The sequence below is a fragment of the Sceloporus occidentalis genome, unplaced genomic scaffold (assembly GCF_023333645.1).
Source record: "Sceloporus occidentalis isolate IW3139 unplaced genomic scaffold, rSceOcc1.0.p SCAF_6, whole genome shotgun sequence".
Lineage (NCBI taxonomy): Eukaryota > Metazoa > Chordata > Lepidosauria > Squamata > Phrynosomatidae > Sceloporus > Sceloporus occidentalis.
In genome coordinates, this window is record NW_028316986.1 from 88,751,674 (window position 1) to 88,770,076 (window position 18,403).

An 18,403-nucleotide genomic window follows, 5' to 3' on the forward strand; every position below is an offset into this window, starting at 1 on the left:
CATCTCATTCCCATATGAATATGGTATCTGTTTAGGTATGTGGGATTCCACATTTCTGCCATATGGCCATTGTGGCAGTTTGTGCATGTGAAATCATGTCGTTTGCTCATCACATAAATGCTGAAAAGGCGTGGCAGATGGATATGTTGTGGTGGGGTGACAAAACACACTTGATTTTATCAATGCTCCGCCTAGTGCTCAATCTCTCAAAGGTTGAGTATAAAAAACAGCTCTTGTTCAATTTGGAGCAGCTGCAGGTGGAGCAGTGGCCCCTGAAGTTGAACAAATTTACACAAAACCTGGGTCAAAAACCTAACAAGCATCTACAAATACTGTTCACATAATGTGGTAAGCATGCATCTTCTTCACTGACTTGCTAAGTAACCATTGCCCTAGAAAACCTGGTTCTGCTTCCCAAGCATGCATTTGCAGCTATAGCTCTGTTGTTCAGTCTTCTGTCAAGGGAACAATGTAGAACAGTGGGGCTACTGTGTCTGCACACTCCCACTATCTCTCATCTGGCAGCAAAACAAACACAGAAATGGGTGGCAATTGCATGTGTACTCCTTGTGGTGGGAGAGAGAGAACCTACGCTGCCAGGAACAACAATGTCTTGCAGTGTGTGTCAGCCTGGGAAATGCTGCAGAACACTGGGTCCCTCCCTTATGTCAGAAAAAGAAGGAAAGTAAGAGAGAAAGAGGGATAAGGAGAGAGAGAGAGAGAAGAATGCTTGCCATTCTACCAGCCTGCTAAATCCCCAGCAGGAAAGAACATATCATGCAACAGTAGTGGGTGACTACTGGAGCAGAGGTGGATACAAGTGAAGGATAGGCAATGTGCACTGTGATATAATGGTACATTTTTAAGTACAGGCATCATGGCAATTCCGGCAATAAAATTCTCAAAAGGCATGTACTTGTACACACACACACACACACACACACACACACACACACATTTATTTATTTTAAAAATTCTAGCAATTTTTATCTTCATCAGGAGTAGGTGTTTTGTAATGCTAATGGGTCTTAAATGCTCACTTAAGACAAACCTATCTCAAAATATTTCAGATTATAACAGAAATAGCTGGTAACAATACATGATGGCTAACAAAATTAATTTCTGTGGGAATTGCAGTAAAACTCAAAAGAAACAGAAAAATACCAAGGAGTGGGATTTGGCAGCTAATCACATAGTCCCTACTAATTAAAGGCCTGGTTCCACTATTGGCTTTGAAGATCACTGAAATATAAGATTATTACTTTTATGATTATTGAATATAATATATGCAGAAGCCACCTATAACTGATCAGTGCAAGAATGCTGCACCATGTGAGTTATGGGTATTATACTCACTTTTCTTAAAAGTAACTTATTCTGCACGTATGGATGACCATTTCATCCACATAAGTTTAGAGTTTGGGCCAGAGTTATATCTATGTTTCGCTGAGCCCACTGTCATCACAGCTCTTCAGCTATCTTCATTCTTTTCAAGATATAAAAATAAACTTTAGAGGCAACTGGAAGACAGAATCTAGACCCTTTCCTTCACTTCATTCCCCCAAAAGGTGACCTATGAATAAATGCTGTAATGAAAATAATGATAGCAGAACAAAAGTCTAATTCACATAGTTTTCATAAGTGAACCTAACAACTATCTTAATTCTAGAAATCATCACTTGAAACTGTATCACTGTATTTCTTCATACTGCACTAACCATTTAGTTTACAGAAGACTCATTTGTAACTGCTATTTCATGTGGGTTTGATAGGATGACCATCAATTAAGCCTAAATTGCCAGACTGAAAAACATTAATTCTGCATACCTGAGAACAGCGCCTGAGGTAATCAAGAGCAGGAAGGCACAGGTCTGTAGACATGGAACCTGATCCTGGGACACAACTGCCAATCTCCTTGCAATCTGCTTCCCCTGGGAGGGAGGGAAGAATAAAAATAAACAACCACAGTGATGTTCTGAACAGTGTGGCTGTTATGAGTTGGCCTGCTTACTGTGAAATCCAGAAGGATTCACTCATTCAAAAAATACATGCATGGGTTATGAGGATTAAAAGGAGAGGAGAGGTAGATGAGAGAGGCAGAAGATATGGAAGCAGACACGTATCTGTATTCAGCGATTAAACATTATGCCTGGGATCCTTATGCCAGCATAAGGGTCCGTTATGCTTGCATAAATCACTTTCTCAACTGTTATGTAGCAGTGTGATGTAGGATGGTAGCAGCAGAAACAGTTTCTGTCAAAGAGATAAAGCTGCTCCAAGGGCTTCTGAGCAGCTCAGGAGATGGCAGGGCAATGTAATATCCTGAGGGAGATGGTTTTTTATACCACCCCTCTGCCACATTGCTGCAGCACCATGACCATTTTCCTTTTCTGACACCAGCATAGTTACACCAGATAATTAGATGCAGTCCTGCCTACAAAGAGAGAGACTCTGTGGGAAGGCCATTAGGCCATTGCCCTCCCCCAGTGAGTAGCTGCGGTTGTACTTTGTGCACCATTTTGTCAACAGAGCCCTCATTAGCAAGACTGCTGTTAAGTGCTTAATTTCCAGTGAAGAAACCAGGGACCCAGTGGTGTGCAGGATGTATGAAGAAAGAATAGCTTCACATGTGGGGCTTGGGGAGGAGTAGATGACCTTGAAGTGAATGCTTTTGTTTCTATATTTCTCACTCTCTGTTTTAGTGTCTGTCTGCATTTTCCTAAACCCTAAAAAGGAATCTTCGGCAACTGTAAAATAATTCACAAAATTGCACATATCTAAAATACATTAATAAATGAAATTTGCCTACTTCTGCCTACAGCAGTTGCTAGGAAGGTGGTAACATATGGCAGGACATTTTTTGTGGTGACACCCAGTTTAATGAAAGAGGATACTACATCTGCGTGCTCTGTTGCAAGTGTTTAAACAAGGCCTGTAGATATTTTTATTTGTACAAGCATTTGGAGTCTGATACATAGTGCAATCAGATGTGCCCCCGGAAATTTAGCACAGCTCTTTCACTGCATATTTAAATATAAGACAGTGTCTCAAAGATATTTATTATTATATTTTATGTTCATATTATTATTTTAGATTGTTAGCTATTCATTAGAACTGGGAGAAAGGTGGGTTACAAAATGTTGAATGAATGAATGAACAAATATATACATCTCACCATGCATGCAGGCAATAGCTGATTTCCACTGGAACGTAATAACTATATTATGCTTCCACCCAACCCATGTAATTACCCAGTCCTTTGACAAACTTCATAAGGCACATGATGTAGCTGGTGGCTGCATTTGCAAAAACCTGGATGTTGTCTGTATTTAGAAATGCTTCAAAGACATCAAACACAGGGGCTTGGCATTTTCCTGAGGAAACAAAAAGAGATGATTAGCTGATATAGGGTACTTAGTAGAAGCCCTAGCTAGGGCATCTGGAAAATTCAGTATTTTCTGTATTGTTTCACATTACTGTGTATTATTATCCATTGTGTATTTACTTAGAAGTAAGCCTCACTGTGTTCAATGGGATAATTTAAAGACATAGCCGTGTTAGCCTGGATCACTATGAAATTTAACAGGGAGAAATGTAATGTACCACACATAGAGCGGAAAAATGAAATGCACGGATATAGGATACGAGACTACATGTGAAAGGGATCTAGCACAAGTTGAACATGAGTCAACAGTGCGATGTGGCAGCTAAAAAGGCCAATGCAATTTTAGGCTGCATCAATAAAAGTAAGTGTCTAGATCAAGGGAAGTAATAGTGCCACTCCATTCTGCTTTGATCAGGCCCCACTTGGAGTACTGCATCCAGTTCTGGGCACCACAATTCAAAAAGGATGTTGAGAAACTGGAGCGTGTCCAAAGGAGGGTGACTAAAATGGTGAAGGGTCTGGAAACCATGCCCTATGAGTAATGACTTAGGGAGTTGGGGATGTTTAGCCTGGAGAAGAGAATATTAAGAAATGATATGATACCCCTGTTTAAATACTGAAGGTATGTCATACTGAGGAAGGAGCAAGCTTGTTTTCTGCTGCTCCAGAGAACAGGACCCAGAACAATGGAAGCAAGCTACAGAAGAAGATATTCCACCTAAACTTCCTGACAGTAAGGGCTGTTTGACAGTGGAACACACTCCTTCAGAGAGTGGTGGAGTTTCCCTCCTTGGAGGTCTTTAAGCAGAGGCTGGATGACCAGCTGTTGGGTATGCTTTGATTGAGAGTTCCTGCATGGCAGCGGGTTGGACTGGGTGGCCCTTGTGGCCTCTTCCAACTCTATGATTCTATGAAGAAAAATGCAAAACTTGAAGATAATGGTGATGAGATGAAAAGTTCAGTTTTAACATTGGGGGAGAAAGGAAAGATATTGCTTAGATCCCTTTGCATGTGTCTAGTCGGGTTACTCTAAGGTAGGCATTCACAGGACTGTAATCTCAGGGCAGAGTTACCAAATTTCTGGGTTTCACCCTGTAGTAAAATTAAATGGATACCTAAACATAGAATATTTTCAAGCAGAAACAATTATGACAGGTCTACTGAAGACAGGGGGTAAAAGTACAGCTTTTCCATCTATGAATTTGCTTTTCTCAGACAAAGTAGTAGGTAGCAGTTTCACCTCCCACTATGCCATCAAAATCTGCTTTGGATATGAAGCACCCTCTTTCCAGGACATGTGAGGGGTTCCAGTAGGGCTCTATGTGAGGGAGAAAGCATGAATGGACTTTGATTAGCATGGTGCTGGCTTCTGCCCATTGACCCTCATCCAGCTGTGTGCAAGTGCAGCACCTGGGTCTGTGTACATGCAGTTCTGTTCAGTGACTGGCAATCATGATGACACGCTGCTTCACAGAGATATCAAATCCCCTCTGTAACCATTTCAGGCTGCTAATCAGTACTGTATCCATGAGGAAAAACTTGGTTCCTTATTCCCAATTCTCAATTAAACAAGGAGAAACTGATATTCATGGCAATGATCTATCAGAATTCTGTTATGATCCAAAAGATGTGTCACACCATTTTAGTCAGTGCTGCTTTGGATACCATGCTACAGATTGCTGATGTGTGTGTGTGTGCATATCTTCAAGTTGCCTGACATGTATTTCACAGGGTTTCCTTAGGCAAGGAATACTCAGAGGTGGTTTGGCCAGTTCCTTCCTCTGAAATATAGCCTACAGAACATGGTATTCCAAGTACTAGTCAGGATTGAACTTGCTTAGCTTCCAAGATGAAACAGGATCTGATGCCTTTAGGGTATTAGGCCACAGATTACTGGTACCATTCAAAACCCTTTTCCCCTGCAGATTGCTGGTATCTTTCAAAAATTAAATCATAAAATTCCACAATCTGAAAGGGCTGAAGAAAAAAAAGGATAGAATAAAAAAGCCTTACCCATTGAATAGTCTCCAACAAGATATTCTTTAACCTCTGATTTGCTGCTACTGTGCACAGTTTCTAGTGCACTGAACAATGGTCTCCAGCCTGACTGGATCCGAGTAGAGCACACTTCCACGAGTTCCCCTATTGATGTGACCACCTGATTCAATCAGAGCATAGAAACATTTTTAACAAGAAAATAACCAGCACAAAGAAAATGGACCAGAACATGGAAGTAACACATTACATTACAAAACCAAATACCAACTTGCCTGGTCCTGGACATCCTCATCGCAGAGTTCCAACTGCATGATGTGCTCAAAGGGACGGAACAGAGCCTCATTAAAATGAAAATGAGGTGGTTCATTCCAGTCTGTCAGAACCTCAGTTAGGATATCATGGATGAAAGAGACAGCCTTCCGAGAAACATGCCTTTCTTTGTGACAGGCAGCCTGAAAGAAAGGAGGAGTAAAAACAGAATTTTAAATGTGTAACAAATGTACTTTATAAAGGAAATTGGGAGGAAATGGATAGGAGCAAGAGTTAGATGCCACACAGAAAGTCTGATGAGGTATGTCTTTAAAAATAGTTAAAGCAACTGTTATCAAGAGGACTGATTAAAACAGATTTTCTATATTTTGATTTTATTTAGATCACACCATTCTTCCAATATGGGTGGCAATATATAAAATCCATTTTAGTTTATTGGGGGGTGCCTTTGGTTGAGTCACACACTCTTAGCCCCGAAACACCTTGTGATAGGTTCAACTTAGGGTTGACATAAGCCTAAAATGACTTGAAGGCACACAACAGTAACAACAACATTGTCCCCTGGACTCTTTGATTTTCTTAGACTGTACCTCCTTGAAGATAGTCTTTACAACATTTAGAAAAATGTCTACAACTCCCCCAGGCTTATAGAACAGTACAGAATCCATGTATAATAAACAAACAAACAAACACACAAACATCCATAAAAGAAACAAATAAAACTAGCTTTATGAAGATGTTTCTGAGAAATGGCAGCCAAGAAAATCTCTTTATATATCATGAAAAATAAGGAAGATTGTGTTATGGTTTTAGGTTTTTAGAAGAGTGACATACAATGTAGAGGAATTGTTTTAAAATGTTCCATATCTTTATTAGGTCCTAGGGGAGGACTTTTATTTGTAGTATGATAGCTGAATTTAAAGATTATTATAATTATCATATTCACTTTTGAATAATAATAATAATAATAATAATAATAATAATAATAATTTATTTATATTCCACTTTTTCACAGAGGAATCAAAGCGGATTACAACAGTATAAGAATAAAACATCATACAGTTAAAAATTACAGTTAAAAAGAACAATCCCATATCCCACCCACCCCAAGCATAAAAAAATGCATTAATCAAAACCTTAAAAAGAGATTAAACAACAAGAAAGAGTAAAATATTCCAATGTGAATTCACTAAAATTGTGGGTAGTTTGGGGCGAAAAAGTGTCTTCATCTGGGGGGGATGGGATGGGGCTGTTGATACCAGTATGGAGAGGCTAGTCTAGCAAGGCTAATCTGGAAAAGCCTGCCTGAAGAGAGCCGTCTTAATAGCTTTTTAAAGACTTCCAGCGTGGTAATATGACAGATCTCGTTTGGCAGGTCGTTCCACAGCCTAGGAGCGGCAGATGATAAGGTCCTCTGGGTCACCTCAGACAATCTAGTCTTCTTAGGCTGCAGCAGGTTCTTCCCAGAGGACTGAAGTGTTAGGGGTGGATTGTGTGGAAGAAGGCGCTCCCGCAAGTAGTCTGGACCCAGGCCATGTAGGGCTTTAAAGGTTATAACCAACACCTTGTACTACAGTGCACGCGCATTTTACGTGGGCGTGCCATACGCTGAAAACCACGGGAAGATCTAATGGGTTGTGTGCCCAAGGTGCATGTGCGCTGCTGTGCACCTCGGACGTGAGCCCCATTATGTCCAATGGGGCTCCAGCACACGTGGAATTCCCCTTACGTGGAAGGATCCGGAACAAAATTCAACCAGATGGGGGAATTTTTTGGATTTTGGAATACCTGTATTTGCCTATACATACATAATGAGATATCTTGGAAATGGGAGCTAGGCCTAAACACAAAATTCATTTATCTCATATATACCTTATAGAGATATCTTAGGGCTATTTTAGACAATATTTTAAAATAATTTTGTGCGTAATACAAAGCCACCCATGAAATAAAGTTTGGATTTTGGAGATATTTCAGATTTTGGAATTCCAGATAAGTCCAATTTAGCCTATATAGTTGTTGTTATTTGTTTTTAGTTTTGTTTGTTCTGAGACATATGTGTTTTTTCCTTTTATGTTTCTTAGATACAGAAAATCAGTGTGCATTTGTATGCATATATTTGTGTTTGCCTGCTTGTTTTAATAAAAAAAAAAAAGAAAAAAAGAAAAAGAAAATCCCTTCATATAAAATTGTTTTTCTACAAATCTCTTAGATAGTTTTCCTCATGGTAGCCTCCAGATATTTTGGACTTCAATGTCCAACAGAGCCAAACAGCATGGCTAAAGTTCAGGAATGTTAGGAGCTACCATTCAAAGCACCAAAAGGGCACCAAAACAGTAAAAGCTACTTTAGAGCATAATCTTTTGTACAGTGTTTCATTTACCTGTATATCATTATTTAAAGTATGCTAGGATTACCCTCTACCAACTGAAATTACACATACTTCTTTCTTTGGAAATTGCTTTTTATTTCTTTAAGTGTACGCTTCCAATTGTTTTACTATTTTAAACAGCTTAATTCAGTGATTACCTTTTCTATATTTTAGCAGAATTGTACTTGCTTTAAATTGTACATAAGCTGCCTCAAATCCCAATTTTGGGGAAAAGATGGCATAAAATCAGAGATAACAACAGCAGCAACCACCACCACCCCATTTCTCTCACTTCGACCAGGTGAGGTGCCACCAGGTTCCAGCAACGTATGAGATGAAGCAGAGGCCGTGATTTGCTTCTTATGATTCGAAGCATAGCCCCTCCCAGGCGGAACAGGTGGAGGGCACTTTTCTTGTCTTTAGTGGATTTTACTTCTCCTACAAGGTAAGAAAAAAGCAGAATGTCTGTTAATATAAACCAGTGTACTGTGGGCAGGGGCCATTTTTGTCTCTGTGCCCCCTACCAAGCCACACCAGCACTGTTTGCAGTTCAGTTTTAAGCCATGAATTGGCCTCTGCAGAGGTGGGGATTTAGAGCAGTTTGAGCACTGTTGGGGCGGGAGGGGGATCAAATTAGATCACATCATTTCTGAGCCATTTGAACTATATAAGGGTGATGGTGTCCTGGAGGGTCAGGGACTTGTGAAAAAGGGGGTTGGAGCCTATGTAGCCCTCCCCCATTATAACTAAAATCTGTGATCTCACTTGACTCTTTCTCATTTCATATTTTTCTTTCTTAAGCCATTATCACACATCTCCACAATAGTGCGACAGGGGCTGTTTCTGCCATCATACTCTCTTCCATACTCCCCCTTAACCCCACCCCACTGTCCTTTGACTCAGTGTGCCTTTTGATTTTGATTTTATTTTATTTGTAATGCAATTCTGAAGTCATGCTAATGCAATTTAAGTAAAAAGAAAAGAAATATAAAAACAAATTAAAGGAAATCCTCTAGCTTGGGAAGCAAGGGGGGGAGAGGACAAAGGGAGAGGAAGAGACACTGAATGCCAATAGTGGAACTGTTGTGGCAGTGACATTTCACACCTGAAGACTAATAGGACAGCAGTGTGATTGGGAGCTTTTTGACAGGATCCCCATGTCAATGAAAAGGAATGCCCTAACCATGCTTCAGAGACACATCAGCTGTGGGTTGGAGGTGATGTCAGGTGCCAAAGGCACTATTTTCCATTTTAATTGCACTTTAAAAGCTGCATATGATAATCTCCCAGGAAGCTTACCTGGCATTGCCAAAGTGTAATTAACAGTGTCAGTAACAGAGTGGAAGAGCTGAGACTGAGAAGCTTTCTTCAGCTGATACAGGAAACCTCCCAATGCCATCAGATTCAGCTTGTCAACCGCGTCTTCAAACAGCCTTCAGGCAAAGAGGCAGAATATATTACTTTGCCTGATCAAGTCTTGCTTTTAGAATAAGCAGCTAGTTATCAGTGTGCAGGAAAGAGGCACCAAACATACTCAACAGGCATTCTGCAAAAAGCAATACTTTTCATTGCTCCATGCCAGTGTCATGCAATGATGCATGATCCTGGCCACAAACCAAAAGCAGGAAAACTTAAAGTAATTTTGTGGATGTCAGCAGAACAGATTGTTTCTCCCATGGGTATCAAGCATCCAAATTCTGATCTTATATGTTTAATAAAAGCTAAGGAGAGAAAATCCAGTGGATGTGGGGGAGAGGCTGCACATGGAAATAACACTATATACAGATATCATGCAGAGTGTGTAAGGAAGTGCTTATTTGTTTTTAGTCATGAAGAAAAAATGCATATAGGGAATATGCAAATCTAGCACACCCAGTGCTTGAACTACAGCTTCCGGCTCAAATTTGTCTCCCTGTAATGTCAATAAAAAGAATCTTTTGAAATCCTACAAACAAGAAGCTTTCTGCAAAAGAGCACCCCCTTTTTTATTTTTACAATAAATGACTCTCAAAGCAGATTCCATGGAAAGACAATTGCCCCTGGGATCAAACACAGTTACAGCATGCATCCAAAGAAGTGTGCGTGCATTTAGAAGAATCTCTGCGTATATTTTATGTATGTAAGATTTGCTGATTGATGCGTAAAAGACTCAGACCCAGACAAATTGTGTGTGGTGAGGGGGACTGAAAAACCAATAAGGTTATCACTGCCTTGGTTGGGAAATCTGACAACTGTTAGCTTTTCACAATAGCAATAAGAAACTGTTGAGACTGACACATGGACTAGATCTGTATAAGGCCATTGTCATGACTTGTGAGAGGAGGTTCTGTCAGAAGAATTTTGGGCTCTTGTGAGATTTCAAATCCTGTGGGATCCCCAAAAATCTTTGAAATATCACAATGGTTGACCAGAAAAGGGAGAAGCATACTGGAGTGGAAAGAGCAGACACCAAATGCACTCACAACAGCACTTAGTGTGTGATATGGGAAAAGTATATTCAATCAGTATCTCAGAAGACAGGAGTTTTAGTTTACCATTTAAGGTTGATGTAGCAAAAGCTTTCTGGCCCTCAAGAAGAAGGATATATTTTACATTATAGATCAACTGGCAAGAACTGAGCAACGGAGTGGGAGTCATGGTCTTTCAACACAAATATTGAAGGAGAAGAGCTTCCACTGAAACTCTCAGTTCAAGAATGTTTCAAAGATGGTCCTACAGAGGTGCAGAGACTGCATATTTGTGATGCATCATTAAGTATCATTATTATTTTTAAAAAGGGGGGGGTTGAATACGTATTTGTTTTTGGATATGCATGAAATTAATCAAGACTTTTAGCATTGTTTGTGAATGCCAACATTGCACAACATAAGCAATGACTTCCTGAAGCAAATTCATGGAAACTGTCAATGGATGAATGCACATACCTGTCAGCTTGGGTTGAGAGCGTGAGGATGGCTTTAGCAGCGCTGCTTCCACTCATCAGGCTACCTCCACGGAAGTCAAACGCTCTCCCCTTGCTACTCTCTTTGATGAGCTCCTGAATGGAAACTGGCTGGATGACGGGGGTGTTCCTCAGAGCTGTCTCTTCCTCGTCAGTCAATTCCTGGGAAGAGTCTGTAGGCTGACCATCTCCCTGTGGTGTGCCGGGGCCCTGTTGTGCCTGTGTAATAGTTACAGGTGCTTGAGATGTGCCATCGCTGAAATGAGCATGTTCCAGAGTGCTGATGTACTCACAAACTCTGAAGACCAAAACAGAAAAGTCAGCCATGAAAAAAGGAGGGTATTCTCCCAGTTTATTCACTGCATAGTTTTGTTGGCTCTGTTGAAAATACATTATTTACAGAAGATCTACAATAGTCTTAAAGCTGCTAGAGTAAAATGCTGGTGTGCAAGCAGGCCATCATCATGGTGACTAATCCAATAACAAACATTAACCATAGGTATTAGATGTGCAACTTGCAAATAAAAAACTGATTAATGGGTAAAAGTGTATCCCCCCACCCCAATTGCTGTTCCATAGTCCCTCAACCCTTTGTGTATCATTTTTAGGGGCTGGATGCATTTGCCAAAGGACAAAGGAGGTCAGGAATGCCTGTCTGTCCACCAGCTGAAGACACCTAAATCTGCATCCAGGATAAGCACAGGTATACAACTCTCTGTCCCTCCCTCTCTTTTGTTATATTGTAATATTTCATTTTCTATGTTATTTGCAATGTCTGTAATGTCCACACTGAAGAACTCCTTTGGCTAGTTCAGCTGCCTGGACTCTTAGATGTGTTTGAGGTGTAGGATCAGTAGACAGATCATAGCTTTATCATTAAGGCTGTCTCCCATACAGGATCTCAGCCATGATTTATTTTCTATTCTTCTCTCAGCCAGGAAAGATATTTTCCAGTGCTCAGGAAACTCAGCTGGGAAGAATACAAGCAGCCACACAGCTGCTTGTCACACCACAGCTCATTGAGGGGAGTGGGCTGGGCACATCATCCTTCAGCACCTCACTGTAGCCAGAACTTCAGAATTCTTTCTGTTGCTGTGGCTCCATGTTTTTAAGGAGAGTTTTGAAACCATGCCAATGCTGCCATGATCGTAAATGTGAATAGCAACATTTATAAGTCCAGCTTATAAATACCATGTAAATACCAAACAGGATACCAGACCAAATGTATTTATGCACTGAAAACATGTTTTCTGAACAGGGAAAAACACATGTATGTCTGTGGATGAAGCATGTTTTCTCCATAGAAAATGTATTTTTTGTGTAGAAACCCAGGGGCTGTGCAGACTGCTCTGAAGGGGTGACCTGCAGCCACCCCTTTTACAGCCAGATCAGGGCTATGGCAACCACATGCCACAGTCCTGATCTGGCCTTTGCAGAGCACAAAAAGGAGCCACAAAAAGTGGCCCTGCAAAGGGTGAAATAGCTGCGGCACTGTGGCTTTACAGTGCTCCTTTGGTGCTGTGTCATGCATATGCAGCACCAGAGGGGTGCTGTGATGCTGTGTGCCATGTGGTGCGGCACATGGAGACCAGGCCATGCCCCCAACCCAGCCTTTATGGCCAGTATGCACAGCCCTCTCACTCCCCAGGTTTCCTTCTTCACATACAAATACTTCCCACAGCACAAAAGGCCATTGTGAACTATGTAGAAATCTTCATGTTCTCATCCAGCACAGAGAATACTGTAAGAATTACATATTTGTTCTTGCTTGTGAGGACAAAGGACATGAGATGTATATTCTTACTACCTGGTTACTATCATGGAGTTAGCAAAGGCAGACCAAAGACACTGGACAGCAGATCAGGCAGCTTGTAATAAAACAGTCCAGTCAGTTTCAAAGAAATGTTGCTTTTGAACTTGGCTCAAACTGAAAATGAGCACATTGTTTCTGACTCCATACCTAAAGACATGTGGCCAGCAGTCTTGATTGTGGCTTCCCATCTCCAGTCCCACATTGAGAATGGCATCCATGCACAAAACATGAGCTGTGTGCAGACAGACCCCTTGGACTTTCCCCATCTGCTCCAGTTTTTGCTCCACTTTCTGTTTTACTGTATTGTTATAAATGTTAGAAAGAAAGAATCTCTTGTTATTGCTCAAGGAACACACGCACCAGTTTAAACATAGATGGCAAAATCTACACACGCCTATGCAATTCTTCCTCTGAAAGGTCGGGCAGAACCAATGGATGCAACATCCCCTTTCTAAATGTTCAATCACAGAATCAGAGTTGGAAGAGACCACAAGGGCCATCCAGTACAACCCCCTGTCATGCAGGAACACAGAATCAAAGCACTCCCAACAGATCAATGCTGTAAGGATGTGAACACAGAGGTGAAACAACTCATTAATGAAATCCTACACCATTATGAGTTGCAGAAGATTTCCTTACTTGGAAGTTCAGGGACTTCACCACCCTGAATGCCCAAGATAGCATTGCTATGCTGTTGAGAATTCTGGGGATTTTAGCCCCCAAAATCATTTTCGAAGTTCTGGGTAAGTGCATGTAAGATTGCAATCCTTGTTTATGCTTGATGTGACTTTCTTTCTCTCTCACTCCTATACATGTGTGACTTCTTTGACAAGAAAGCCATTGTTGTGTTGTGCCTTCCAAGTCAACTCTGATGTACGGCTATCTATCCCAAGGTTTCCTCTGTAAGAATTATTCAGAAAAGGTTTGCCATTGCCTTCCTCCAAAGCTAAGAGAGTATGACTCACCCAAGTTCACCCAATGGATGTTTCCACAGCTCAGTAGGGATTTGAACCCACTGACTCCCAATCCAGCATTCAAACCACTGCAGCTTGTAGGCTTTGCAATGGTTCACAGAAGACTCTCAAACAAAAAGTAGCCATCTTGGTCACAGACAGACCCAACAGAATTTTTTTACAAGGATTCTAAGTAGGTATGATACTGACTCAACAAGCTAAAACAAATCAGTCTAGGGCCTATATTTATTACTGAGTAATAAATGAGATGTATTGATTGGATGTACCTTGGGCTATGGCATCACTGGGCTCTTGGGTCTCCTTTTCCTCTTTTTCCTCTTGAACACATGAAGCTGCAGCCATCTGAGCGAGGGCAGAGGCACAATTAGCAGCTACTCCTACAAGAAGAAACAGGCCACTCTTATTATTGTTTTAATGTAGAATTTTCATGAATCTCACTGGTCAGATTCTTGCTAAACCTTTGGCAGTATGAAGAGAAATGCATAGGGAAAGTACCTATAATTTGCTGCACTTCTTTTAAAGCATCCTCATTTTGTTATTACAAGGATAACATCCAGTGGCCATGTTCACCTGGAAATGCAGCGTATCTTGATTAATGCAGCATACCTAAAACACAGCTAAGCCGGGCTGCCTTCCTCAATCCATCCAGACTCATGCAGATGGCATCCTTCTCCTTTTGGTTTTGCTCCTTGACTCCTTCAGCTCCAAGAATGAATGCTAATCCTTTAGAGCTCCCTGCCATACGGCCAGTCAGAGGTGTTGATAATGTATCAATCAAATTCTTCCAACAACCAATAAGCAGGTATCGGGCAAAGGCTACACCTGAAGCAATGGAAAAATGAAACAGATACAATTTCTTTGAGTCCTCCATATCCACATATTCTGCATTCATAAATTCAACCATGCATGCCTTGAAAATATTTTCCTTGATCCCCCCCCCCCCCCCAATTTTATATAAGCGACACCATTTTATTTCCCCACTGTGCGTAAAGGGGACTTGGGCATCCATGGATTTTGAAACTAAACACTGATTCATTTTAGAGCTGTATAATTTTAAGTGTATTTATTTTACTTCAGGCTTGGCCTGTGCTGGCTAGAAGATTCTGGGAGTTTGAGCACCCAAAAATAATTTCCCCAAGCTCTGATGACTATATGTTTGATGTATACAAATGTGGGAGACATAGAGGTAGAACACAAAATATTTAACTGTCAACCAACCAACATGAAAATATAGACTGAGATCCTGCGTTGGTAGATGTGGCTACAACATACAGCTATGTCTCCCCCAAAATCCTATCTTTGAAGCCAAGCAACTGTAGGGATCCCTGTAGGCAGCTGTCTATTGCAACTGACTCCATTATCAGGAAAGGGCTGGCCATGACATCACTCACTGCCCCATTGTCACTAGCACCTTGGAAATTCCTTTGTTGAGGATGGACGTGCCTTCAAAGGTAGATTTTGGGAGGCATTATGGTCACTGCAATGATGGAATGACTATAAAAGTGAATTTGTATAATTATAATGTTGTAAGTCATGCTTATAACACTGTAAAAACTGGATGTCAGCCATAAACATTAAAGTGGAAAAAAAGATCTAAAACTTTTCAAATCTATTAAATATCATTATTAAATCATACAATCACAGTGTTATTAAATCCAGTTTATTACACTGTAATCATTGGACATGATGCCAGCCCTAAATGTTAAGATTGAAAAAGATCTAAAATATTGCACATTTATGAAAAAGATGTGAATTCTTTACCTGCCACAAGAGCATCATCTGGCTTCCAGTTTTGGGTGAGAGGAGACTGCGTGGATGCAGAAGCCATCAATTGCCCACCAATTGAACTGCTCCCCAACCCATCAATGTCTGCAAAAGAAAAGCACCATTACTAAAATATTAAAAACATGATATCTCTCACTCATAGTATCTCAGCAAACAATGACTTGCAGCTGAATATGAGAAAGGCCTCCATTTGACAAGTATTATGTATGAGGCCATACAAGGTATGAAAACTCTCATTGTGGTATTTGGTCAAATACCAATTCCAGTAAATTATGTATTTGTACATTTATTCTTTGCTTTCTATCCTGTCCTTTCAGAATATTATATTGTAAAGGTGGTTAATGGGAATACTGGAAGCAATATGCAACTAAACAATACAATGCAATAGAAATACCAGCTTAAAATGAATGAGTTTTAAAAAGAGTAAAGGGCCAGGGAAATTTTATTTTAAAGACCATGCTTAGTACCTAAAAGAGATAAAGTAGAGTTAAAGTAGTTAATTAATTAGCAAATGGAAAGACAGCAAGCCACTATCAAGAAGTCTTGGTCCCCAGCCATTTTAGCGTAATCAAGTTCTTCAGGCCTCTTCATTACACTCAGTTAGGAGGATGATCTTAGCACAAAGGCTACACATATATAACTAGGGAGCCTTTTCCTATAATCAAACATAAGGTCCCAGCCATTGCCTTGCACTCATTTGAATGCTACTTAGAATAACCAAGGGGCTTGTCACATGAAGTGGGAATAATTCATAATTCTGTGCCCTTGTACATTGCCTTGAGATGATGATGTACATTAGTATCAAATGTCTACACTAACATATTACACACCTGTTAACATGGTGATGAGTGGAAGGCTATGCTCTTCAGGGCTTCCCCAATATCCAGCCTCTGCAAGAAGATTTCTCTCCAATACTTGATGGTAAAGCTCTTCAACCCAAGCCTGAGAAAATACCATCAAAACTCCACTGGACTGGACCTGCTTCATAAATTCCTTCTGCAGGATAGAAGAACACAGTTCAGCTAGTCCAGTACAACAAACCAGATTGCTTTTCCTCAGAGATGCCTAAGCTTACCCATATGATATTGATCAGGAAAGATAAAACTGCTATCATAAGCTGTTTTTAGCAATCGTGCCAGCTTTTCTCTCTATTTGATGGCATTCAAATATAACATGATACCACAATGTAACATTTGATGTTTTGGCCAAATTCAGCAAACTGTAGTTTACTATACAGTTGGCCCTTCTTATACATGGATTTTTAATACACGGATTCAAGCATCCACAGTTTGAAAATGTTCCAAAAAAGTATAAATTTCAAATATCAAACCTTGGTTTTCCATGTTTTATAAGGGACACCATTTTGCTACGTCATTATATTTATTGGGACTTGAGCATCCACGGATTTTGTTATACACGGGGGATCTTGGAACCAAACCCCAGCGTATAACAAGGGTCCACTGTAGTCTAACCATAGAGTGATGAGGAACAAACAACTTACTTTGACTTCTCTTTTCTTACTCAGTTAATGGAAAAAAAAACAGGGCATAACATTCTCCATAAATCAAGAATTCTTTGTTTATTTTTCATTTTACACCTGTTTTTTAGAAACAGTTTTTCAGAATGGCTTTTGAAAAATCTTGCCCTGTAAATCTTCTCTCTGAACTCCTCTGCTCTTGACATCTATGAAACACATGCAACTGTTCTGTGTTCCTCAGTTTCAAATCTGAGCACTTCATATAAATGGAGTGATGCTTCTCCTAAATATCACTAAATGTATGGAGGGATGCAGTGGCTCAGCAGTTAATATGCCAACTTTGATGACCCCAAGGTCAGTAGGTCAGCAGTTCGAGATCCAAGTGCCATGTGACAGAGTGAGCTTCCATTACTAGTCCCAGCTTCTGCCAACCAAGCAGTTTGAAAGCATGTAAAAGTGCAATTAGATAAATAGGTACTACTTTGGTAGGAAGGTAATAGTGTTCAGTGCAGTTGTGCTGGCCACAAGGCCATGGAGTCATCTTTGATAAGGCTGGCTCCTCAGCTTAGTAATGGAGATGAGCACTGCCACCTACAGTAGGACATGACTAGACAATCTTGTCCCTTTACTTTTTTTGGAGTTCTCACAATAAAAGACACTTCCAGACAGATCTGTCCCTGCAGTTAACTTCTGTATTATATAAGGACTCACCATTAACACAGGGGACTGGGCAGGCTTCTTTCTGTAGTAATCTGCATTGGACAACTTCAGGTTCAGCAGAAGAATGTAGTGAGAGACCATATACAGACTATCTGCATTCATCAGTGTCTGGAAGGTGAAACTGGCATTCCCATCAAAACCTGGGGATTGCATCATACCTAAATGAACAGGCAGAAGGAGGGGAGATGCTGTTAATAAGAAATCAGGTTTTAATTAACTAAGGCTATTTATTCCTCATAGTAAAATTACAAGTATTGAACTATAACTCATGTTTTGATAACACATAATTATTGTTCTACTTAGGCTCAATCTACCCTGTAGAAATAAGGTAGTTTGACATAACTTTAAGTACAGCAACTCCATCCCACAGAATCCTGGGATTTGTAATTTTACAAGGTCTTTAGACTTCTCTGCCAAAGAGTGTTGGTGCCTCACCAAACTACAAATCCCAGAATTCTGTAGGATGAAATAATGGCATTTAAAGTGGTGCCAAACTGCATTATCTTTACAGTGTAGAAGCACTTTCAGATGGAAATAGGTGCCATTGTCAACAATGAGTTGAACTGACTGATGTTAGCGCATAGGGTGCTGGCTTTGCAATAGAAAATACCTGAAGATTTCTAGATGATGTTGGTTAATCAATCAATCAATCAACCAGTCAGTCTCTTA

General features: G+C 40.3%; 1 protein-coding gene across 2 annotated transcripts in view; it reads right to left on the minus strand.

Moving 5' to 3' along the window:
• Positions 1-18,403, minus strand: part of ARFGEF3 (ARFGEF family member 3) — an 89,015-nt gene that overhangs the window by 21,283 nt on the left and 49,329 nt on the right. For both annotated transcript variants that reach the window (XM_089530288.1, XM_089530289.1), the window contains 13 exons: positions 17,726-17,892; positions 16,368-16,533; positions 15,514-15,621; positions 14,359-14,574; positions 14,019-14,129; positions 12,926-13,076; positions 10,949-11,263; positions 9,324-9,457; positions 8,317-8,462; positions 5,656-5,835; positions 5,399-5,543; positions 3,252-3,374; positions 1,828-1,931 (listed from right to left, as the gene is read on the minus strand). In XM_089530288.1, the coding sequence (XP_089386414.1) occupies positions 1,828-1,931; positions 3,252-3,374; positions 5,399-5,543; positions 5,656-5,835; positions 8,317-8,462; positions 9,324-9,457; positions 10,949-11,263; positions 12,926-13,076; positions 14,019-14,129; positions 14,359-14,574; positions 15,514-15,621; positions 16,368-16,533; positions 17,726-17,892 (2,066 nt within the window). The remainder of the gene's footprint in view (positions 1-1,827; positions 1,932-3,251; positions 3,375-5,398; positions 5,544-5,655; positions 5,836-8,316; positions 8,463-9,323; positions 9,458-10,948; positions 11,264-12,925; positions 13,077-14,018; positions 14,130-14,358; positions 14,575-15,513; positions 15,622-16,367; positions 16,534-17,725; positions 17,893-18,403) is intronic.